The 25,837-nt window shown below is 43.1% G+C and overlaps 2 protein-coding genes across 8 annotated transcripts in view; one reads left to right on the plus strand and one right to left on the minus strand.

Annotated features, from left to right (window-relative positions):
• The first annotated feature begins 1,265 nt into the window (after positions 1–1,265).
• Nemp2 (nuclear envelope integral membrane protein 2) lies at positions 1,266–23,721 on the plus strand. Of its 4 annotated transcripts, XM_076931932.1 has the most exons (11): positions 1,269–1,401; positions 4,276–4,343; positions 4,451–4,646; positions 8,155–8,270; positions 10,809–11,040; positions 11,156–11,228; positions 12,281–12,374; positions 13,076–13,190; positions 15,050–15,275; positions 18,688–18,864; positions 19,344–23,721. In XM_076931932.1, the coding sequence occupies exons 4-11, from the start codon at positions 8,253–8,255 to the stop codon at positions 19,480–19,482; spliced, it is 1,074 nt and encodes a 357-aa protein (XP_076788047.1). In that variant the 5' UTR covers positions 1,269–1,401; positions 4,276–4,343; positions 4,451–4,646; positions 8,155–8,252; the 3' UTR covers positions 19,483–23,721. The 4 variants fall into 4 exon arrangements, with proteins under 4 accessions (XP_034354166.1, XP_076788048.1, XP_076788047.1 ...); XM_076931933.1 differs by lacking the exon at positions 4,276–4,343 and having other exon boundaries at positions 1,268–1,401; XM_034498275.2 differs by lacking the exons at positions 4,276–4,343; positions 4,451–4,646 and having other exon boundaries at positions 1,266–1,401.
• Positions 23,516–25,837, minus strand: part of Mfsd6 (major facilitator superfamily domain containing 6) — a 65,875-nt gene continuing 63,553 nt past the window's right edge. For all 4 annotated transcript variants that reach the window (XM_034497945.2, XM_034497946.2, XM_034497943.2 and 1 more), the window contains one exon: positions 23,516–25,709. In XM_034497945.2, the coding sequence (XP_034353836.1) occupies positions 25,699–25,709 (11 nt within the window). In that variant the 3' untranslated portion in view covers positions 23,516–25,698. The remainder of the gene's footprint in view (positions 25,710–25,837) is intronic.

The following is a 25,837-nucleotide window of genomic DNA, read 5'->3' on the forward strand; positions in this document are numbered from 1 at the left end:
GATAACTCAGAGACAGTCTTTCCTGTTTAGACTTTCTAAAAAATTGAAGCCGGGCTATTTTTGTTTAAAAAAAATAATTTTTATTACATCGAGTTTAGTGCTGTTAGTGGAAGACTGGAATTAGAGAAAAGAACACAACTTTTTATTCCAGCATTGTGTGTGTGGTGGGGCAGGGATGGGAATCAGAGGAAGCTTAAATAAGGTCTCATGTAGCCAGACTAGGCTTGGATTTCCTATGCCCCTGAGGCTCACCTTGACTCCCGATTAACTCTGTCTCTCAAATGATGGGATTGCAGTCCACTACCACCCTTCTGCCCTGTTTCAAGTATGGAATAGTAAGTCACATTGAAAGGGTTCCAGAGACCAAAGAAGGCTTTGCTCTTAGCACAGAACTGTCCTGATGATCAGTATTCTGTTAAAGCTAAGAAACTGTGAGTCACTTTCTAGGAGAAGAGTATTCTCTTGTGGATGGTGGCGACTTTCTCTTCTCCCTGGGGTAGTTTCCTGTGAGGCATTCCAGTTTCTTGGAGTCTTCTGTTTCAATAGGCTGACTTTAGAGTACCATCATCTCTGCCAGGCTGGTTATGTTTAGAACACTCACTATATCTTTTACTTTTTAAAAATACCTCATTTTTAAAAGAAGGTTTATTTTTTAATTTCAGTGTATGGGTGTTTAGCTTTGTGTATGTCTGTGTACCATATGCCTGCAGAAGTCAGAAGAGGGTGGATCCCCTGAAACTGTAGTTACATATGGTTGGGGCTGCTGCCACATAGATGCTGGGAACTGAAGCATGGGCCCTCTGGAAGAGCAGTAAGTGCTTTTAAGCACTGAACCATCTCTCCAGCCACCAGATCTCTATTAAAGTGACACTTTATTAATAGTGAACCTGTATAATGCTTTTGGTTTTTTGAAAGGGACTGTGTTCAGGAGCTTAGACACAACTTATTTAAGCACCGAATTTCCCAATTTGTTGCTGAAAAAAAAAGGAAGAGGTGAAGGGAAGGGCAAAGAAACAAACAATCCAGGTTTTTATTTAAGTGAGGCTTGCTGATCTAATTTCTGAGAGTCTGCCTTCCTAGGTGGCCCGCACTGGTGCTCTGAAAACTGGTTTAAACTGCCCGCCAACTCTACAGGCTGGCGCGGGAGCAGGAAGCAGGAAGGCAGGTGATCGCCCCCTGGAGGCCACTGGGGGAGCTGCGCGGCAGACCGCGGAAGGGCGGGGCCGCGGCTGGTTCCGCCCCTGCCATCCCCTTCCTCTGCTTTCCCGCCCGTGGTCGACTATGCCACTTCCGTTGCATTAGCCGCGATGCTGTCCGGGCGGTGGTGGCTGGTGCTCTGGCTGCCGCCCCTGGCCACGCTGCCAGCGGGCGCAGTGCACAAGGAGGAGACAGCTATGTCAGGTAACCCCGGCTCCGGGCGGGGGGCCTCCTTTCGGGGCCGCAGGGTCACACGTGGGCGCGGCCAGGCCCCGCCCCTGTCTGCTTTACGTTTTGATTTGTTCAGGATCACACCGCTGGACACCTGCACAACTGGCCCTTTGTCTGCAGTTAATGTCTGAAACTTTATTTTATCCGTCTTCAGAAATCTCGTGAAACTCAAGGCTAGAAAAGGATAAAAGCTTCAGCATGAAACCGGAATTCTGTTTCTGATTGGCTGCTGTGACCCGGGTAGCTGGTCATATGCAAAATACAGTTGATGCCCCAGCCTTGAACCTGGTAGCCTCTGGGAGCTGCTCAGACTGGGGTGCTTAAGATTCCGGCTTAGAAAGTTGTACCTGCAAAAGGCAGTCTGCATGAGTTTATTTCTACCATTCGTGACATCCTTTAAAAGATTGCTTGTTTGTATTCTTCATTACATGGGTCACTAATAGACTCAAGGAAGGCTGTCAAGATACAGACTTTTAATTGGATAATATCCCCACACCAACAAAGTCAGTAGGCTAAGACTGAAAAAGAGAATGGATGTTCAGTGAGCAGTTATTAGTTTCTGACACACCTTGTGCCCATACTGGTATCTTGCAGTGAGTTACACCTTACGGGACTGTCTGTGGTCAACTTTTCATTGAACAGGAATGTGTTAAGTAACTGTCTTGTGCTATGTAGGGCCGAATTGCTCTAACTGCATTGTCTTATACTGATTATTTGTATATGCCCATTTTACCTACAGAACAAAGACTTAGTAGTAAATATAATAGGTACTTGGGAAAATATAGAACAGTTTGAAGAGGAGGGCTCCTGGGCTTGGCAGACTAGGAGTAGTTGTAGAGATGAATTCAGGGCCTTGGGCTGTAGTGCAGTTGTTGGATTTAACCTGTAGGTGTCATATTCTCCAGGGCCAGCCTAGGTATTTTTATAGACCAGAGTTTTCTCATCAGTAAAATGAGATTTCAGTATTTTTCTCTCCTTTTATTTGCTTCAAGGAACTCAGTTTTTCAAGTTTTGCTGCTGTTGAGACAGGAGTCACCGTATAGCCCTAGGTGGCCTGGGCTTTTTATATAGACCAGGCTGGCCTTGCCTGTATAACAGTCCTGTCTCTACCTCCCAGGTGAAGGGTTTACAGGGTTGTGCTGTTGCACCAGGCTTAATAGGCCTCAGTTGTGTTAAAAACACAGGTAAATCGTTCATCAGGACTTTCCTGTCTGAGAAGTGTTAACGATACCCAGGAGATGATAAAATTCCACTTCACAGCTGAGAAAAATGGCAACTTCTATCTTGCCATTCCAGATAATCCTTAAATGCATGAAGGAAGGGAACACTGTCCTGCAGTGTCGAGTGACACAGTGGGAACCCTTGATTGGCTAGGCCTAGGAACTGCTGCTACTGTGGTTTTACTTACGAGGGGCCTGTGACAAGACAGGTGGACAGTAAACACTCTCACCCACAGGAAATGTATTTTTTTAAAAAGCACTGGAAGTGGCTGCCTAAAACCTCAGATAGTACCGAACCTTACATCCCCCCTGACCCCCCCCATCCCCGTGTGTGTGTGTGTGTGTGTGTGTGCGTGTGTGTGTGCGCGCGCGCGCACGCGTGCATTATATATCAGAGCAAGAGATTTATAATTGTAAATCAGGGCAAGAGATAGATAATTATTAAAATTCAGTTATAATGAAATATTGTGGAAAAATTATTGGAACTTACATATTACTACTTTGAGAGATTTTTCATTTAATATTTTCAGATCTTGGTTGAACACAATCCTTGAAGCCTCAGCAAGTAAAATTGAGTGTAATGGAAGACTTGTCCTTTCTACCATAAAGTAGGAGCTGCCCTTAGCATGGGGGGATTGCCTTTGATAATGCCTAAGACCCTTTCTAACTCTGAGAATCCACTTTGGGTGCCGACCCACTGCCATGGCATGAAGAACGTCCACTCTGAGGCCAGCCCTCTGTTATGCTAGGTGTAGGAAAGGCAGACACTTGTCATAGGAGACAGGTAGTTGTCTGAGGAAAAGAAACGTCAAATCAAGCAGGAGGTCAGATCGTGAATACTATGTCCCTTCAGATGAGGCTCTGGAATGGCTTCCCACATTTCCATGACAACAGGTCATCTCAGAATCACAGCCTGAAGTTCCTCTGCAGCAAAAGAAACTGTCTTCTGAAGGTAGAATCAGCCCTGTGTATGTGTTCCTTAGGATGTGCTAGTTTCAGTTCCCTTCTCATGACGCTGGAGAGATAAAAATCAAGTTTTATATTCAGGTTAAAAGCAACAGACTGGTACCAGTACAAGAGAGATGTCACTTACGCAGTTTACACCTCTGAAAGATGTAAATTTAACAAAAGGCCAAGAAAGATACTAAGTGGACTAAGTGGACCCGTTCATTATACTCGAGTTCCCACAGGAAGAAAGAGGCGGTTTAATGAAGACAGCAGCAGCATTCTGTTGTGTTTGCTGTGTTTTGGTTCTGGTCGAATTAGAGGACTGTTTTTTCTGGTGTGCAGACCGGAAGGCTAGGTTCCTGGGGAGGGAGATGATGATGAAGGTTTTTTTTTTTTTTTTTTTTTAAATATAGGAAGTGGTTTAACATCTGCACCGGCTTGAGAAGTGCTTGTGGTTTTCATTTTCAGAAGAGTTGATAAATAGGTTTAAGTACTACCTGCTCCTTAGGATTTGACTGAATATTTTTACCATATGTCTGACTAAACTTTTAAAGCTAAACATACTGAGGCATTAAAGAAGCTAATAACAAGAAAAGCGTTAAAGAAGTCATTTACTTTTGACTTATTAACAAACCAGGTGATGCGAGGGTTTTTTTTTTTTTTTTTTTTTTTTTTTAAGATGTGTACAGCAGTGCTCCTTTGTCCCTTCTGAGTCCCTGAGTGCCCTTCCTCCCCCACTGAAACAATGTATGTATAAATTAGGACAGTTAAGGATTCACAATGATTGATAATATAACTGTGCTAACAATATACTCAGCCGTTACTTGAAGCTTATGAATTGTTTATTTCTGCAGGTTTCTATTTAATAATTTGGATCATGGTTGACCCAAAGTAACCGAGACAGAAGAAAATAAAGCCGCAGAAGTGGGGGTGGGGGCACCACTGGAGTCCCCACACTACATTAGCTGAATTTTATAAGCTGCATGATAAAGTGAACTGAGGGATCTGTCCCATTGGTTCGCATAAACCTGACTTGAGGCCTTTAGTAACGTAAGTGATTAATTCCATCTGCATGTTCCTTAATCTGTTGAAGACAGGGGAAATCCAGAACAAGTTCTAACCAGGAAGTGCCTTATACACACACACTGATGTCAAACCAAGATTCTTGCCACGTCTTGACTTCCTTCTCTGGGAGGAACAAGAAAGATAGTCCTTAGTCTGAGGCTGTTAAATGTAGCCAGCCTTACCCTCTAGTTTAGGGTCCACAGGAGATAGCATGGAGAGGGGTGTAGCCTATGCCCTCACACTTGGCTCTCCTGCTTCGTGGGCTCTGGAATGGATAGCATGGGACAGGCTGAACACAGAGGTATACTGCTGGGGAGGTTTCAAGGCAGGGCTTAGTGCACCTCCTCTTGTGCTGGCAATTCTTCAGGGAAATTGGTTGTATTTTCACTGGCTGTGCAGTTCTTGCTCAGATAATCCTCTAATCCTCTCAGATTGCTACACACACGCAAGTGACAGGTATTTGAATGCTGCAGGATTTAGTAACTCCATAGACAAGACAGTACAATAAGAAGCGCATGTGTAAGATGGACCCTGTGTAGTCAGTCAGCAGAAAGTAGGTGAGGTGTGCATGTTCAGACATGGCTCAGACAGAGCTTTCCAGAGAAGGGCAAACAAAACATGCCAGCTATTGACAGGTGTAAGCCTTCACAGGATCTGGGGGAAGAAAATCGCAGTGCAGGGAGACCTGAGGCAGGAGTAAGCTGGTACTTTGAGGACGATTGGTGGGTTGATCTGTCTGGAGCCACCAAGGGAGAGAGAAGAAGAAATCATAGAGGTACTTGGGCCTTTCTAAAGGAGGTAGATTTTGTCTTAGTGTTAGCAGAAGTGATTAGAGGAATGTCGTGGGTCCCAAGTGAAGTTTTCAAAAGATCTCTGTGCCCGTATAGAAGGATGGTTATGGGAATCCTGGGAGTATTTCTGGAAGAAGGGAGACCACCTAAAAGGCTGCTAGAGTAAGCTTAAGTGCAACACGCACGTGGCTTGCATTAACAGAAGCATTTGTTCCTACATCCATGCTATGGCACCATATTCACAGACATCATCCTGCTTTTAGGAGCTACAGGTATCCAGTGACTTAGAAAACAGCCTTGGGACCCCGTGAGAAGCCTTTGTCTGATGATAGCCTTTGTTTTCAGTCCTCACAAGAAGGTGCTTCTGCAGAGCATGGACACAGAGGTTTTGTGGGAGTTAGTTCAGCCCTTAAATAATAGGGCTCACCATGAGAGTTATTATGAGAGTTACCCCGTGGCAGCATCTAAAACAAGCCCCCTTAGCATGAAGTGCACCTAGTGCCAGACTGCCAGTGAGGATTTGTATACAGTTCTGGAGCACACGCTAGGGTTGTGAACTTGTGGCCCCATGCCCTTCACCTCTCCTGCTAGGACATGCTCTTCTCCAGTGGTAAATGGATCTCTTATTAAGGATTCAGCGTGCAAAGTTTCCAGTTCTGGCTGCCCAGTTTAGCTCTGGTTCCTGTTCAGAGACGAGCAGGAGGTGGGGAGCATGTGGTATGGGAATGCCAGGCCTGAGACCTTCCATTCTCTCCTCTGTGGCTCAACAGGCAGGGCTTCCAAGGTGGTTCATTGTATTCTCACAGCTGCTCAAGCACTTCCTGGTTTTACATTGCATTCTTTGACCTCTTTCTTTTTTTTATAGCTAACTTCTAGTATTAGACATCCAAAGACTGTTCCTTTCAGCCTCCTCCCCTTGGCCTTGAACTGTGTGCATCTCGGTTTTACCCAAAAATGCCTCTACCTTGGCTGTCTTGTGTTCATAGCACTGTTTATCCTATCTTCTTTAGGTTCTTGTGTATAGGCATGTCATGAAGGAATGCATTTCTAATTTTTGGTATCCTGTACTACGAGTCTCCCAACTGTCCTCTTACTGCTTTGAAATCTGGCTCTTGACCTAGATTCTTGTATTTTCAGCTCAGACTGTTGATACATTTAAAAGCATATGTGTTTCATCACTAGGCTAAGAGGAAAAATGAAAGGATTTATCTGTCACAATAGAACATCCTGGGTCATTATATAACTGAGCTGTCACTTTGGTACAGCTGTTTCAAGGAGGGACTGTGCCTGTCCTCACTCTTGTCTGTCACAAATGATATTTCAGGCCAGGACAGAGACCTCTTGAGCTTGTTCAACATTATTCTCTAGATGGCTATAATGATCAATTAGTAGCTACTGGTTACTTTGTTTTTACCCAACCTTGTTATAACAGTTTGCTCTAACTTCAATTCAGGGTTGTCTATAGATTTCCTTCTTGTACTTTGAATAGGGCAAAGGGCTCATTTCTTTGTGTACCCATGAGTACTCCATTCTCCTGTTTCCTATTCCTGAGTGGTACTTCCTGTTTGACACACTGTCTTGGATTCCAAAGAACTTAGTTCAAATTCAAACACAGTAGAGGAAAAATGAACCTTATTTTTAACTCTTGTTACATTTTAAGTCTTGTAACACTTATCACATCAATCTGTAATAGACAACCTGTCCCAAATTGCATCGCTAAATACTACATTAATGCTATTTGTGAACACACTAGTATTTACATATCCATATCCAGCTCCAGTCACATGTCTTCCTGTCCATCATCTTTAGAACCACCAGTGAAAACTGGATGGATGGACATCTGTCTAAAATTGAACTCATCTCCCAGTATTCTCACAAACTGACTTCTACACCAGCATCTGGATGTGGGTAGGTACCTCACCATCTCCCCACTCACCAGATACCTTCATCTCCTCCATCCACTGCAGCTCCAGAGTGTGCTGATTTGTCTTCCCAAGAGCTCTTCAATCTGTTCTTCTTCCTTCTTCAGTTTATAGCCTAAGTCATTGGGTACTCTCCTTACTGCGGGGCCTGGGGTTGATAGAAGCCTCATCCTGGGTGCCTCTGCCTGGTAATTGGTGCTTATTCTGCCCACACTTTACTAGGCAATTTAGTTGAGCCCTTTTTAATGTCATCTGTTCCTTACTGAGTCCTCTATTCTTACCTGAGGTCCTTTTGTGCTCTGCTCTCATGGGGAAGTATAGATTCCTTATGTAAAAGTGGCTATGGTTAACTCCAGCTGCAGCTGTCCAGATGTCCCTAAGACGGGCCACCATGACTCTGCTCATCTTCATACTGTGCACATTTGTCATGTCAGTCCTGATACTGTCTCATGCTTACAACTTATTCTTGAGTCTTCTGCTCGAGTTTCTTTTCTAGGAAGCTTCTCTTAACTCTCTCCATCACTTTAGGGTCAAAGGCATCAGTGCATGTGCGCTGCTCAGTAGGTGACCTAATAGTATTGACTCTGAATGGGACATTTGCAGACAGACGCCTGCTAGGCAGGGCAGAGTGACGGACTGTAATCACCATGTAGAAGAATTCTTGGTCATACAATAATAAAAACTATGAAAATATCTCTTTGAGCACATCTTTTAAAAAAGATTTTGGAAACTTAAATACTTAGGTAACTCATTTATTTTATTTTATTTTTTATCTTTCAGTTCCAAGATGTAGATCTCTGAAGGAAACAGACTTAATTAAAACTTCTGTGTCGGACTGCTATTGCTACAATCAACATTCACAAATAGAGTGGACATATATGTGGTCAACTGTGCAGGTCAGGGCCTGTTTTTTTTTTTTTTTTTTTTATCATGACTTAAAAATGTGGAATTAAATTGTACCACTTCAGGATTTAAAAATATATTTTATATGGCTTTATTTATCAAGTAAATTCATCAAGATAAAAGCTACTTTGATGGGCATGCAGTGGCTCAAGGAAGAATTATGTGGGAGAGGACATTAATTCCTTTTTATATCTACCCAGGCCCTCTCCTAACCATTCTGGATGGATATGCCATCCTAGTCACTGGTTCTCAACCTGTGGGTTGTAACCCTTTTAAGGGGTCACCAAAGAACTTCAGAAAACACAGATATTTACATTACTATTCATAACAGTAACAAAATTACAGTTATAAAGTAGCAACAAAAATAATTTTATGGCTGGGGGTCACCACAACATGAGGAATTTTAAGGACTATTTAAGGGCAGCCTCATTAGGAAGAGTCTTAGTTAGAGTTGCTATCACTGTGCTGAAACACAATGACCAAAAAGCAAGTTGGGGAGGAAAGGGTTTTTGTGCTCAGTTTATATTTCCATATTGCTGTTCATTATTTAAGAAAGTCAGGACAGAAACTTAAACAGGGCAGGCACCAGGAGGCAGGAGCTGATGCGGAGGCCATGGAAGAGGGCTGCTTACTATCTTGCTTCTCTCAGCTTGCTCATCCTGCATTTTCATAGAACCCAAGACCATCAGCCCAAGAATTGACACCACTCACAATGCAATGGGCCCTCCCCCATTAATTACTAATTTAGAAAATGCTTTACAGCTGGATCTCATGGAGGCATTTCCTCAGCTGAGGCGCCTCCCTCTCTGATGACTCTAGTGCTCGTGCATCAAGTTGACACACAAAACCAGGCAGTACTAGGAGGCTGGGAATCTCTGAGCAACATGATCTAAGGCAGTAATTAAAAGTAACAGGAGCAGCTCTCACTGAGAATGGGGCACTTGAGACTTCAGTAATGGAAGTTACCTAAAGATTGGCTGGGGAAGGAGTGCTGTAGGCCAAGGGATAAGTTTGACTTTGTCCCAGGATGTGATTTCAGCTCATACCCTTTCTAGAAAATGATGTTTGAGGCTTATGTGGCTTCTTGTGCCACCTTGCCTGGAGCTGTGGGGACATAAAAGCTGCAGTCCTTCGTACCTCCCACTCCTGTTCATTCATTCTACATTCAACAAATGAGTTCATAACTCCAGCACCTGCTTCCCATCTTCATTCTTTCGGGTGCTCCTTTACTTCTTTAAAATAGAAGAAATCTACTGTAAAAATGGGGAAAACATCCTCTGAGGAATAGGAGGCAGAAAGATTGTGAGACCCACAGGGGATGAAAAGCACCAAGGAAACAAGGCTTTTAGCCACAGCAGGACTGATGCACGTCAGATGAACTCACAGACTGAGGCAGTGTGCACAGTGTCCGAGCACAGGGGGGTCCCAGCATAGAGAAGGGAAGTGAACGCAAGCCCCATCTCCAACTGAGAAGCTGTCTCCAGGAAAAGTTAGTTTTCTCTAGTGAAGGGTTACCGGATATTCAGAGCATACTGACAGGCAGGCCCCATGGCCAGCAGTAGATAGACAACCCCCCCCCCAAAAAAAAAAGTCAGTTGTAGTTTTTGGAGTTTTTAAATTTTTTTTACAGGTCTTTTGCTTCTATGTCATGGTTTTTAGCTCCTTGTTTTTATGGGATTCTTATGTGTGAATGTATGTCTCTGCGTCTGTATGCGTTTCGTGAACCTTTGGGGGGGCACTTTTCTGTCTTTTTTTTTTTAAGATTGTATTTATTTATTTATTTATGATGCCTGTTTTCTAACCAGAGGAAAAAGGATGTGGATTTGGGTGGGTGGAGAGGATCTGGGAGAAATTAGGGGAGGAGAAGCCATGATCAGAATATATTAGATCAGAAAAAAAAATATTTTCAATTTAAAGAAATGTAAAAAAATAAAGATTGAGGTCAGACAGAAACAAATGGAAAAATATTAGAAATGACTGTGGAGCCATCCACATGTCAGCATCTGTAGGCACATGCTTTACTCCCTGTCTTAGGACCAAGTATCTGAGGCCTTGACCGTGCTCTGGATCGCACACACTTCCGCCTGTTCAGGTCCACCCAGCAGTAGTACTCTCTGCACCGGCTGATTCTTGATTCTTCTACTTTTTATCTGATAAAATTCCTTTACAAGTTGGTGTCTGCAGCCTGCAGGTCTCCGTCCGGTGCCCCCACTTAAGGCTGCTTAACCAAGGTCTCTAGCACCTCCATGTTGCTAACTGTGTGACCTCAGACTAGCAATCCATTGTCTCAGAGTCCCAAAAATTGGGACTACAGCCACATGCACCATCACACCTGGCAAACCATCCACACCCCTCAGAGCGTCTGTGAGCTGAATGCAGGTATGTGAAGTTCCGCTGGGGACCAGAGCCCAGTCCTGTGCATCGTGGTATTTTCCTCAGCCAATTCTGGCTTCTTACTCCTCTGCTTGTGTCTTGAGGTACCAAGGGGAAGGTTTTGAACTTGCCTGGATTGATCCATTTCTGTTTTGTAGGTGACAGTTACCAGCCCAGGCCTGCTCAGTATTGTATATACCACAGGAAGTCATAACTGCCAGCATACAGAAACCATTCTATCATTTATCAGATGTGTGACTCATAACTTTTGGGCACCAGAGGAGACTAAAGAGATGACCATAGTCTTCAGTCCATATGGAGAAACTGTGTGCTTCTCTGTGAAGCCTGTTGGGAGGATGCTTACCTACACAGTAAGCGTGAATCGAAACAGTAAGTCTATTTTCATAATTGGCTGGACATTCAATGAGTTGACTTTCCTATTGTTTCTGCAACTTTATATACTGACACAGTACATCCGTTGTGTTTGTTTTTTTTTCTCTTCCAGTTGTGGATTTCAAACTCTTCCTTGTGTTTGTGACAGGCATTTTTCTTTTCTTTTATGCAAAGACCTTGAGCCAGTAAGTGCCCCTTTTAATATTTGTAGTGATTTACATTTAAATTATGATTTAAAAGTCTATAGGTTGTGACTCTGTGCTAAATATTTGCACACTACTCGGCATTAGTGGTTCTTCTAGGATTTACGAATGATAGGTCTGAAGGTAGCATTTGAATCAACTTTAAAGACAGCGGTAACTGTGTGTTTGATAAGTACATGGTACAGAGCACTTTGCCTCACACTATTTTACATATATACACATATGTGAACTTATCCTATTGCTGTTATTTTTTGGTTACAGAATGTTCTCCAGAGTGCTGGGTTTGTGCTCATGTGCTCTGATACCAGATGCTGGCTGTTGAGTGAGTTAATTATCCTCCTAGATTAGTGGTTCTGGTGTAGGATATTGGACATGACAAATACTTGCTTCTTGGATAAACACATTACCCTGATATTTTGTTTCTTGTAACTTATCCTATAAAAACCACTCTCTTCTCAATATTTACTTTTTAATTTGCCCAGGCTACTTATTACGAATATTTCTGCATCATTCTTACCATTTTCTTTCTGGCACGATCAGGTATGTGTAGTGTTATCTGCCAGCTTTCCTGACGGCATGATGGATGGATGCAGAGCAGGAGGAGGAAAGCCTAGAATTTAGGCCCTGCATGCTGATGAGCTGGGCTGCTACTCTGAATCCTCCAGCAGCCAACTCACGTAGAAGTCTTTTAACTTCTTGATGTCTCAGTTTTCTCCTCTGAAAGATTTTAGCTGTGGGTGTCTGGGAGTTCATGAAAAGCTCTCAGGCAAGTGCCTGACATGTGACAAGTGTGTAGTATTATTGGATGGCATTCTGACTATAGAAGACCACTAGACATTCCACGACAGTCAATTTACTGAAATCTTCAAATGCTTGTTTCAGTTTTGACTATATGAGATGTGATTAGAGTTTTTCTTTCTTAATATTCCTTACTGGCTACTACTGCCACATTGAGCATTATGAATTTTTTTTCAGATTTTATTGCTATAAATGCTGGTTGATATTTATGTAAATTTTTTTCTCTGTCTTGACAGAAGCCCTGTTTTCTATTACTCTTCGGGTACCATGTTAGGTATTCTAATGACACTAGTCTTTGTCCTTCTGATGGCCAAGAAACACATTCCAAAGGTACGTCTCATATGCAAATGAGTACAAAACGGGAGCCAAGATTTTATGGATATGAAAATTACCTAATTCAGATATGCTCCTCTGCTAGGTAAATGGACCTTAAAATGTGTCTGTTTCTGAAAAGTCAGTTTTTATTTATTAGTAATGTATAGGATTACATTAAGTTTGGTGACGTTTTTGGTACTGTTTTGTGAAAGGTATCTTTGCAGAATGATCGTGAGTCTTTGGGGCTTTATACACTAGTGGTACTACATCTGGGCGTTTTGTTCTTGTCTCTCCTCTACACCTTCAATAAAATAATGTTCCAAAGGATAAATAAATATTAATTCATGATGTTAACTTTATAGTTACTCTGATTAAAACGCTAAATAGCATTATTTTTGAGATAACTATGTACTTTTTAGTAGTACTCTCTAACTTCAGGGCACCTGCTAGGCAGCTGGGGGTCTTGTTAATATGTAGATTCTAGCAGTGGGAGCTGAGCCTACGTGCCTGCCATTAAGCTCTTGTGTGAAAATGGCTCTCCTCCTCTGAGGCCCACCCTTGAACAGTGAGACTCTGGATTAGATAAATACTTGACTTAGGTTTGACATAGACCATTCAAACAGAGAGAATTTATTTGATTGCTTCTATTTTTATAAGAGTGAATGAACCAATATATGTATATGTATATTGTGTCATTTATTTTCTTCCACACACAGTATAGCACATTTGGGGCGCTAATGATTGGGTGTTGGTTTGCTTCAGTTTATGTTTTGTGCCGGTTGATGGAAGATCTGCAGTGGCTGTGGTATGGAAACAGAATGTATGTATTAGGTAGGTAAACACATAAAAACTTCTGTCTGTCAGCCAGTCTGAGAAGTGCAACCGGGGGACTCTGACCACAGACTTTTCATTTGGTTTAAGGAAAGATGCTATTAAAATAGTATTCTTTAAAAGCCGGCTCTCATCTCTCAGTTTTCTTTCTTTATGTATTCTGTATAAAAAGTAGGAAAGTGTTACTAATGAAATTTGACTTTTCAGAAACAGGATAAAAATACCATTTAATTTTCTTGTTTTATGTTACACATTTCTTTCATTTTGTTATGAAATAATGGGAATTGCAGACTATCAACCTCAGATTTCACAGATGAGGGTAATGTTGCCAAAACAAAAGTGGTTCATCCTTGAATTCTTTATTGTTAGCCTATTTTCCTATTATATTAAATATTTATAATTTACTTATAACACGAAATATTCCTATAAGTTCTTTACCCTTTGTCTCTAAAAAGCAAGAGCATTTTTTCTATATAACTAAATAACTATTACTTCTTGTTGTTAGTGCTGGGGTTGGACCTCATGTGTATTCAGCATCTGTTGAACCACTGAGATATATCCTTAACCTTACTTTTAGATGTTAAAGGTTAATAACTGCATAGACTTACCTATTGCACAGGTCATATTTAGATCTTGACTTATCTCTTCTGTCTGACTATATAACCTGGATGCTGTGCTGACCCTTCTGCTAGGCCAGGTAACTCTCCCAGTCCATCCAATTTCTTTTCTTCCCTCAAGTACAGTTGAGTTTTATTACATATAACTTTTTAAAAATTAATTATTGCATTTATTCACATTCCAAATGTTGCCCCGCAAGTCCTGGTTTCCCTTCCCAGGGTTCTTCAACCCCTTTCCGCCTCCCCTTTGCCTCTCTGAGAGGGTCCCCCCCCCCCAGGCATCCCCCTTCCTTAGGGCATCCCATCTTTACAGGGTTAGGTGCATCCTCTCCCACTGAGGCCAGACCAGAGAAATAGCCCCATTATAGTTTGTTTCATCACAAAGGTGCTAGAGAAGCCAAGTAAGACACCCTGTGAAAGCTCCACTTTCTAGATTGATGTGGGGCCCATCTTAAATTTAACTTATTCCTCCTCAGTATCTACTGTAAATAAGGAATTGACTCTCAGAATTGCTTAGAAACAAATTAAGCTCTAGTGGAAATCATTAGAAGCATTGTACATTTCCCATCTAATAGCACTGGAAACAAAGTATCAGATATAACCATGGACTGACTGGGCATGGCTAGCAAAGGGTAGCCACCTGATTGGTCCTCTGTAACATTACATTCTCCTTTACTGACTAGAAGTTAAAAATTAAATATAGGGCTTATAAGTAGAGTATGATGTTCAAATCAACCATGAAACCATTTGTCCACCCAGGACACTGGACTTAAAAACAGATATGACTATATATTACCATAATAATCAGCATATATCTTAAGTTATTGCAAAAATTAGCCTGTCAGGTTGGAGAGATAGCTCAGTGGTTTAGGGTGCTTGCTGTTCTTCCAAAGGCCTCTTCCCGCCTAGCGCCTGGAATGGTTATCTTACAACTGCCTGTAATCCAGTTCTGGGGTATCTGACGTCTTCTTCTGACTTTACCGCTTGCACATGCACCCACACAGACAGATAACAATAATGATATGTCTTTAAAAGCCGGCCTGTAAGCTCAAGTCAAGGACTAATGAGCTGTAGGTACTTTTTTCAAACTTCATTGAAAAAAGAAAACATTGTGTTTGCTTTCTTCATTTTTGAAACTGAAGTTAACTGGTAGATATTACTGTTCAGGCGGGGCTCTGCCAGGTTTTCCACCTCAGTTTCCAAGCTCAGGTTTAACCGATTGCCTTTCTTCTGTTTCTCTAGGCTATGTGTTGGTTGTTGGACTTTGTAGCTTTGCCGCCTGTTACAGTCACGGCCCTCTCACTAATGAGGGGAGCAGAAACCTTCTGATGTGGATGCTGAGGTTCTTCTCCCTGGTTCTGGTCTACACTGGCATGGCCTCGCCTCAGTTTGCCTATGCTGTTATGATCCTCCTCCTGTTCTCCTGGAGTCTGCACTACCTATTGAGAGCACTCAGCTATCTGAGGTGGTGGGTATCTTTTTCTGTGGCTATCAAATCTGACATTTTGAGTTCTGGTTTGAGTTATCGTTTTAAGAGATACTTTTGGTTACATCTTACAAGTAATTATGGGGCTTTTGGTTTGGGGGATTTTTTTTTTTTTTTTTTTTTGTCCTTGCTTTTTGGTTGGTTGGTTGTGGTCTGCTTTCCAAGACAGGATTTCCCTGTGTAGCCTTGGCTGTTCTAGAATTCATTCTGTAGACCAGGCTAGCCTCAAACTCAGAGATTCACGTGCCGCTGCCCCCTGAGCACTGAGATCAAAGGTGTGTGCCACTGCTGCCTGGCCAAGTAATTATGTTTAATCTGGAGGTTTCACTTAGAGGAAAAAGGAGCTCTAAGCATTTTCTCCATCTCTTTTGAGTTATAACACAAATCACTCTGAGGTTAGAGCTCACTAAAATCAGTGACAAGTTGCCTGGGCTCTGGGTTGCATAACATTTCTACCTTTGTCATACATTTCTTTTCATTAGAGCCAATACCGATAGAGTGATATTAATTGTGCTCACAAGATAGGAATTAGGGGGAAGTGTATCCTGGATGGTTGGAAGGAGTTACTCAGTTCATTTTTATTAAGGACTCTCTTTGTTTTAGGTTTTAAATTAAGGCTTTAGCCTTATGAAAATATGGAAAGGTAAGGTAACCTCTGCTGACACAGTATTGTTGTGTGTTTCTTCAGTCTGTATGTCTGTGTCAGGCACACAGATGGAGATGGTCCTGCTCTTGATGATGTATATTGTAGAGATGTGGGCATGCAATTATATATCAGCTGCCTTAAAAAAGTTTGTGTGTGTGTGTGCGCGCACACACACACACACACACACACACACGTGCTATATGTTTGTGGGTTCTCAGAATGGTCAGAAGAGGGCGTCAGGTCCTGTGGAGCTGCAGTTATAGGCAGTTGTTAGCCACCTGATGTGGGTGCTGGGAGCCATACTGCAGTCCTCTGGAGAGCAGTTGGCATTCTTAGCCACTGAGTCATCTTTCCAGCCCCAACACTTATATATCCTTTAGGTATGAAAACAGCTTGCTCGGGGACTAGAGTTAGTCAAGGAAGGACTTCCTGGAAGAGATATCATTGGGTTGAATTTTAAGTAATGACCCAGAGTGAACCTTGAACAGATGTGGAATGCTTTCTTGACAGAGAAAAGGCCCCATGTAGAGCCACCATCAGGCAATAGTGTGGTCAGTACAGTGAGTGAAGTGTGCTCTGGCCACACTGGATGGGCTCACTGAGGAATCCAGCCTGATTCTGCCTGTGGGGTTTGGTGTGGGGCCCAACAGTGTGCATTTCCATTCGTTCACTGACTCCTGTCTAGACAGAAGGTAAAAATCCGAAAGTTTGGGCCCAGGCAGGAGCAAGGCAAGTTGGTGGCCAATAGGACTATGGGAAACTCTGCACTGCATCCCCATCCCAAAGGCAGCATTTAAAGCTAGCGGGAGTTGATTGTTGCTATGCAAAAATGTGGATTCTGCTTTCAGATTTGATATAGGAAAACTGTAAATGTAGACTAGAACTCAGATGTAATTCCTGCAGTATAAATGTTGGCAGTTAATCTAATGAAAAATAAAAAAATTCACCTGACAGGCAAAACCTAAACTAGAGACTAACTGTTAAACTGTTAAACTACTAACTGTTGGCTGGTGGGGTAGACCCATCTGCTTTCTGGCATAGGGAGTTGGTAAACAGGGAAGCTCGTATAGTAGAAGGCTGTGGTCCAGGCAGACGCTGATGGAGATGCGGAGTGGGAAAGTGAGATGAAGGCTGCAAAGGGAGTTACTAGATGTTCAGTAAACGGCTGTGAGGAAACAGACTCCACAGTAACAGGTAGTGTCCGGATCTGGTGGCTGACTGTGTGACAGCATCACTTGGGTAAAACATTGGCAACAGCACAAGGTAGTCATGGGACAAAAGGTGGCAGTGCAAGTGAGAGGCCTTGAGACCAAGGGGCTTTTCTTCCGGCCTCCATCTGGGGAGTGGTCTCTCCACTAGGAGGAGGCTGGCCATTGCACAGCCTCCAGGCCACCATATATGCCAGGCTTGTGGCCCAAGGAACCCAGAGTTCCTTTCTCCTTCCCTTAGCTACCCAACTGTCTTGCCAGTAGTAAATGTGTCCTCATTTGCATGATGGCTCCATTATGTGTCTGTGGGACATTCTCTAACCATCCATACGTACTGCTATGCTGTCTACCTTACATGTTGGTAGGGGATAGTTATATAAAAAGGTAAGGGCTAAAGTAGAAACGTACAGGTTAAATAATAAACCAGACAAACAATGTCTTGACTTTCACATCACACTTTCGAGTTAGCAAAGTGCTGTTTACATGGATGTTGATAATATATAATAGCTGTTTTTTTTTTTTTTATGATGATACTGAGCAGTTTGTGTAAATATCCTATCTCACCTGTTCAGTGACTGATGAGGCAAGGATTCTGCTGTCCTTTCCATGTGACACAGTGAGGTGGAACCAGGAAGGGATTGGCCAAGTTCAGGCAGTGAGGACACTGTCAAGCTGGCTTGTGCTCCAGTGTTCTGGGTCAGAGTCTGGGTTTCTCCTGTAGGAAACCTGCCTCGTTGTTCAGAAGAGGAGAAAGAACCAATGTTACTTGTTCTTCATTTCAGTCAGTTCTTTTATTCACACACACACACACAACTTGGCAATCTTTTCAATTATATTTGAAGTCACCTGCAAACATTTGTAAGACTCATTGATGAATGTAGCACAAATGTTACTTGAAACCTTGTCACAAATATGTCTCTAGTAGCCTCTTGGATTCCTAAAGTACAGATTGCTATAGCTTTATAATACTCATCCCTTTCCTGACTGGAAAACAACATCCAGCCTCTGGGTTCTTGATGTATGTGTAGCCGAAAAAGAATGAATTCAAGTTCCTCTCCTTGATGGACTGTGTGCAGCGCCTCCTCTCTGTGTCAGGTTAATCAGAGGCACCGCCACTAGGTGGGAGTGAGATCCCACAGCTCCGGCTTCTTCATAGTGTAGTAAGTGGTGTACGTCCCTGTTGGTCTCCATAAAAGAACACACTGAAAGCTTGCCAAAGAAAATCAGCAGGCAAAGCAGGAAGCCAGACTTTTTGTCTCATTGTTTGATTAGAAATCAATGAAAAAAATATAATCACCATCTCAATCAGAAATTGATTCATCAAAGGCCTTATGCCATTGCAATTGGGGTCAGAGAAGAGAAAAGCACAGTAGGCTCACCTGGCTCGTTCTTACCCAGAGTCAGAGAAGGACTGTGGAAAGTGCTGGCTGCCGTCCAGGGAGTTCCCAGGTATTTCTGTTGGTGTCTAAGATGGATATTTTTGTGTATTATAAGGATTGATTTGGGCAGGAATCTGGCAACCACATGTCATGTGTTTTAGGAAAATGAGGCCATGGTTCACAACAGAACCGCTGGTGGTGAGGTATCTCACTGATGACGAGTACAGGGAGCAAGCTGAAGCTGAAACAGCCAGCGCTCTTGAGGAACTGCGCCGAGCCTGCTGCAGGCCCGACTTCCCTTCCTGGCTGGCTGTCTCCAGACTCCAGGCCCCTAAAAAGTAAGTCCTGCCCTGGCCACAGCTCATGTTTAAAGTGATTTGAAAATCACACAATGTCCGAAGCATGCACTTCTGCTCAGAAGCAACCATTCCTCTTGGTCATACCTGACACTAGAATTGTGGGAGTTCTACTTCCTGGGTGCTCTGGCCTGCTGGGAGAGCTGCTGAGGTCTCAGGAACCTTGCGGATCTGAGCGAGGCATTGACAGTGAAATCTGAGCAATCCACCGAACTCACAAGGAACAGGGAAAAGGGAATGACCTGGTACACCCGCCTGTCTGATGCATAAACCTGCCCACATTTCCACCTTCCCCTGCTGTCTACAGACAAATCACGTAAGCCATTCCCTGCACAGGTTTAATGCCACCGTCAGCTGACACAAATTCAAATTTAATTAAAGGGGAGAAGTGGGGAGGCACACATCATCTTTCAGATAAACCTCTGTGACAAAATTAACTGTTTAAAACTAAGTTTTCTTAGGTTTGCAGAGTTTGTTCTTGGAGCGAGCCACCTGTCACCGGAAGAAGTCAGCACCCATGAAAAGCAGTATGGCCTTGGGGGTGCCTTCTTGGAAGAGCAGCTCTTTAGCCCGCAGACTGACAGTCTGCCAGAGAGCTGACTTCATTCTGAGTCAGAAAGCAAGTACGAGGCAAAGACCCTATTCCAGCTGGGCAGGACCCATGCACCTCAGCGAAAAATAAGCCACGAAAGTAAGGAAAAAGCTCGTTTGCATCTGCACAAGAGAGCTTTACTGTGATGGTGTGAAGGCTGAAAGAGTCGTTGCCCCATGCTCTGAATGAAGAAGACCTTCACAGGAACAGTAGAAACCTGTTCTTTAGGACCAGTAAACAGGACCTGATGCCTTCCCTTCACCAGTCACTAACTCCCCTCTGGATGCTCTGGAGCTGGCTCAAAAGGCTGCATTGTTGCCCCCCACCCCCCACCCACAACCCCTATTTTATCATTATCAATGGTTCATGTGATAGTAGGAAGTACTGTTGGAATTCTGATGCTGGCTGTGGTTAACTCAGAGTCACACATTCTGCAAGCTCCTCAGTCTTTAGTGCTATGAAGGCATCGTGGGTCTCCTAAAAGGCAGACATCACGCACAGGCCTTCTAACTTACTTAACCACAACCCATTTTTCATGAGACTGATAATCTTTGTAACTCATGTTTGGAAATGGTGGAATTTAGGTTTGAGAGTCAGAACAGAAGTGTCGCCAGCAGCCTTGGCAACACTGCAGCCCTGGTGCATCTGAGACTCAGGTATAAGATACTTCTTCACTTGCAGGTCAGGGCTATCTCCCTACAGCCCTGGTCTTATGGTGTTGGTGCCTCGAGATTTTGTTTTGTTTTTTAAGCAATGCCCAACTAGCTATTTAATAACTGTGATTTAAAAAAAAAATCTCTTAGAATTATATTTAATGTTTTGATAAGATTTTATATGCAGAAAGATTAAAAATTACTTTTTGTACTTTTTATATATTGAAATTGAAAGTATGGAAGCATTTGTGACATTTTGAGATTTATTTTTTTTAAACTGATTATATATGTTTACAATGAATTCTCACGAAATACATTTGTGATACTTTTTTTTTTTTAGAGAGAGAGTAAATGTTTGTTTCTTGATCCATGATAAACTCCAGGATGAAATGAGCTACTGACTGCTTTGAGCCCAAGGAAAGGAGCAGAAACACAGCTGTAAGAGTTGACTATGGCAGACATTCTGTGAACAGGTGGCTCCTTGGTCCTCTGAGAATCAAAGTCAGGTTGTTTTATCTTTTGTAGTATAAAGATAAAACAATAACAAAAACAAAAGGCATGAGAAAGGATGGGGACAAGACACAGTCTTGGTCACCATCATCCCGAGAGTGATGCTGACTTCAGAAATTCCTATATATGTTTTCAAATGATGCTCTCTGTTTGAAGCTCTATGTCAGGGTTTCTGCCTCTGCTTTTTGACAGATATATGTAATATCAGGAGTCTTTTTCCTTTCCTTAGAAACCTCATTCAATTCAATCTGTGCCTTTTCATGTTGATTTTAAAACGTCAAAGAATGGGGTCTGGAGAGATGGCTCCATGGTTAACAAGAGCCTTGCAGAGGATCTGAGTTCACTCCTCAGCAACCAAGTGTCATGGCAGCTTGCAGTCAGCCATAACTCTAGTTCCAGGGGATTTGCTACCTTCCTCTGACTTTGCATGCACATACACACAGACAAAAACGCTTGTGCTTCTGTTCATCTTGGCAACTATTTTACATAAATAGACAGGAGTTGTAACATTTTGTCACAGCTTAATCTGGTTTTCTTTTTCAGTAACTTTATTTATTGGCAGTGTAGCCTAACAGGTCAGTTGTATCAGTGTTGGGACATAGCCATGTTCACCTCTAAGCAGTTTGCCTAGTATAGAATGTGTTTGTGTGACTGACACATTAGCACCCCTGAGCCACCAGGCCAGCCCCAGCCTTCCTGAACTGGTAGGGGTCACACTGTGAAGCTGCAGCTCCCAGCAGCAGCAAGCTGATGTACCCACCATGAGAGCAGTGACAGTCTCTTGGGATGCTGTTTCTCATGCTGACTTTTAGAAGGAATCATGGATCTGTCAGATTGTTATGTGACAACTGTGAGAAACTAAACAAACCAGTCCTAGTGAAATGTTTGTTGGGCTTGTATCCTTGGGCTATCAGTCAGTGTGTATGACAAATTCCAATCACAGTTGTAATGCCCATCCAGCGGTGAACAGTCCTTCCCTTCTGACCTTCCTCCTCTCTCTCAAGTTCTTTAAACTTAATGACCATTCAGCTAACGACTGCCCTTCTGTAGCAGCTATGCCTCACACCTTCGCAGTCATGCACACACACACACACACACACACACACACACACACACACACGCAGCAGACGCTCTGTGTGCGCTGCTTACAGTAGATGCCTCACAAAGGCCTCCTGTTAAAAGCAAGTTGGACTGTTCGACACCAAATGTGTGGGTGAGAAGCAGCGCAGGAGGCCATACTTAAATGGTCTAAAAATCATATCATTCGAATGTTATTTTCGAAGAGTTTTTAAACAAGGTTTACAAGCACACAGACACTTTGTAAATTAGTTATATAGTTTGCCAATGATACTCAGGGGTGAATTGTAGAGGAGTGTCCATGTGACAGGAAAATATTTGAATTTATATCTTTTTAAAATATCTGGAAATTTAAGAGATTACAGATTTTGGAATATCTGATGGATTGCATCAATATATCTGAATATATATACACACACACAGACAGAGATTAAGATCCAGAGGTGATATTGATAAATAACAACCCAAATAGGACCTCACATTATCCTCTATTTGGTGATTAAATCTGTAAGTTTTGGATTGGCTTTCCTGTCTAACTGGAAGTGGAATCCTACACATAGGTGACATGGGAAGCTTATTTGATGAAGCCTGCAGCAAGACAGGTGTCTTCAGATGACCCTGTGAGCATGCTACCTCCACAGACGCCCCACTCAGGTGCCAGTTTAGCCTCTGACTCACACCTGACTTTCATTGTCTAGACCTGTCTCCCACTAGCCAATGTGCTGTCTGTTCCATGGTTCCCAGCTGGCAGACGATAAAGACACTGAGACTCATGACCAGCAGACTCTATCCCAAAAGATATATTTACCTGGGTCTGTACTATCAAGTCTCTCACTGAAACCTCAGTTTTACACAGGAGGCCTCAGGCCCATATAAACTGTGACTGACGGAGCTAACACCTCAGTCCAGACAAACTTCTGGCCCCAGGCCCACATTCTTGACCCCAGCACTATGAGGTCTCCAAGCTGCCATGTTAAATCTGGGTCTAACCTCAAGCCGCAATAGGGCAGGTGTGTTAGCGGCCCAGAGCAGATGGGAATCCGGTGAGATGATCACCTGGGCTGGCTCACATTTCCCCTGACAGCAGCAAGTTGTTCCCTTTTGTAAGCCACAGCTGGCCCTGCATAAGCTATGTGATTTCTGATTTGAAAAGAACCTTTCTTTCACCCCAATCCTGTTCTCATATAAGCATCACTTTCCCAGATGCCCATTGATTTAGAAGTTCTGCGTCAGGCAGTTTGTAAGCTTTGCATAAACAGTACATGAGTGGTTTAGCATTTCAGAGGTAGCCTGTGCCTTGTCTCTGCACTGAGGGATGTCAGAATCCTCATATTTTAAATAAGGAACGTTGTCTGGACCAGGTGGGGCTTTTTAAAGACAAATGATCTAACCACAGGTGAGTATCCCTTTTTGCAGCTGCTCTACTTAAGTGATGTGTTGAGAGGCGTATTGCTTAGGGGTCCCATGAGCAAGCTGCAAGTCCCTGGGAATGCTAGCCACCTGCCTGCTCCCTGCCACCACAAGGTCACAGAGATGCTAAAGTAACACTGCCCTCTGTACTCTGGCTCTTTAGGTGTGCTGGCCTTTGGAATGTACTATTACTCTGCTTAGGGCTTTAAGAATAGTCTGGTTATTAGCAGCGAGCCAACTTAAGTCCACACAGAACTCTAGGGTAACATACTGTTCCTGCAGGCAGAGGGGAACAGGACAGACCACGGTGGCAGTGATTGCCAGCCTCAGCTTTGACATCCTTGAGTATGTCCAAGGATCTCAAGAGAGGTTATAAAATTCTCAAATCAGGTTTAATTGGAATTCACTTTAATATTTTTTAAGTGACATATGGCACTGTAAGGACAGGAAGAAAAAGTCACAGAGTCCACAAACTCGTGAAGGTGTCAGCTCAAAAGGCTAGAAATTACTGCATTGTTGGATCGACGCTCACGGTAAACATTTTGTAACGAAGGCATGTTGAATTTGGTGTCATTCATTACAGAGCAGAGGATTTTCTCTTGTTTGGTCACGTGTTTTTCATTTAAGAAATATTTTAAAATGGTATTTACTTTTTATTTCAATACATCCACTGTGCATCTCCAGAAACAGCAGCTTTTCAAAGAAATCAACCAGAATTGTAAACACAAGATACAATGTTCTGACTCCTTCTAGTCAGTTTCACAATCTACATACTGTACATTCATAGGTGGGGCTCAGCCTGTCTCCCACTTCATTTCTGTAATTACACAAGCATAATAAATACATCTGATTTTAAAGGTCACTTAAAATGAGCCATGGGGATGGACAGTACAGTACTGTTCAAGTGCAAAAGTAACCATTTGCTTATTTTTTCCCATCATTCCAAGCTGTGTTTTGTGGTGAAGCTAGACATCCAGGTGTAGAATGTGTCCTCCAGATGCAGGGGCAGGCAGAGCTGTCACGCAGAAGCCTTCACTGTACAGCTGGTCCTGTCTCCTAGGTTAGAGGCTAGGGTGAGCTTCCATTTCCAAGCGTTCTTGAGTTCATCCACAATATGACTGACCCCCATTCAGCCGCAGCAGCACCCCCCATCCACAGGCATCCAGGGCTTCTTACACACGCTGCTTCCTTCTGGGAACTCGCTCGACGTGCACTCACCCAGACCTCCTCTATCTGTGCTGGTAACTGGTGTAGTTTGTAGCCCAAACCCAAAGGCTTTCAGTGTATGACTATGGTTTCAGAGAGAAGAATATGCTAAGATTCATGTCTTAAGTCTTTAGAAAGTCATTCTTATTCCCAGAATTCCCATTCTTGGCTTCCTATTTACTCCTCCACAAACAAAACAGACCTACTACGTAAGTTTTAAACTCCACGTCCCTCCCCCAGGCACTTCAATCTTACTTTGCTCTCTATAAATAGTGCTCTTTAGCTTGATGCTTAGGACTCCGGTGAATTAGAGCCCAAGCCACTGTAAAACACAGCAGCAGAGGCTGCTACAAAAGGGTCTGCTTGGGAAAGCCTTGGCTGTCATGTCTTATGATACTGAGTTGGTTGAATTCTTTGAAATATTCTCTCACTTCTGCTTGTTCTCACAGCCCATTGCAACACAGACGTTTTAAACTCAACTCAGTGTGCAGTAGTCAGTAACAGCTCTGCTTCCCAAAGAACTATGCTCACTATATACTATATGCATATAAAAATAGATTTGCTAGAGATGTGCAAAGGTCAGTGAAACTTTGAACTTTTCAACAACAACAAAGCATATGTTCTACTACCTTCCATCTGGTTCCCTTTTCAATATGTCTTATAATTTTTAAAATGCTTTTCTTCAAGACAAATAAAACTATAGCTATACTTTTTTTTCTCCTCGCTTTTCACTAAGAACCCAATATTTAGAATAAATAATCAGAAGAGGGAGATGAAGTCCTTGTTCACCTTGAGGCCCTTGCATTCACCCAACTTGGTGTGAGTTCTGCTTCTCACCCTTTCACCCTGGTGGAGAAGTTAGGTCAGACTTAACTAACAAGAAAAGGGCCTCCTTCTCAACATTGTTCTGTGTCTCCATAGGACTGTGGAGGTTTCCATTTTCTTGCCATAATGTACTCATGTGTACCTGCGCACGCATATGTGTGTGTGCGTGTGCGTGTGCGTGTGCGTGTGTGTGTGTGTGTGTTTGTGTGTTCCACAGTAATGAGTTTAGATATTTAGAAGCATATGCATTGCGGTGCTCCCCTTCAGAGGCATGGTCAGGGTTGGGGCCTCGCCCTCTGTCCTGGCTGAGGTGCCTAGTGCCATGCAGGGTATGAGATGACCAGGAGCCCTTAGTGTTCTCCCACAGTGGGCTGAGCCTGCTGCTCTCCATGCTCCTGTTCATGTGGAGTAGCACTGGGGTGAGCAGGGCTGGACTGCGTTTGAGATGCTGCTGTGTCAGGGGATGGCTGGTTTCTAGGTGAGTCAGAGTGAGTTTCACGTGGGGCACGCTGGGCTCCGCCCACTGGAGAGACTTCCCGATTCTCACTGGTCCCCTGGAAGGAAAAAACAGATGTCCCATGGTGTTCGAGAGAAAAATCAACCATTATACATATTTTCACACAGCAAATGTGTGGTGATCTCTAGAAGAGACCACTTCAGACACCAATGCAGAGAGGAATAG

Source organism: Arvicanthis niloticus, chromosome 3 (genome assembly GCF_011762505.2).
Source record: "Arvicanthis niloticus isolate mArvNil1 chromosome 3, mArvNil1.pat.X, whole genome shotgun sequence".
NCBI lineage: Eukaryota > Metazoa > Chordata > Mammalia > Rodentia > Muridae > Arvicanthis > Arvicanthis niloticus.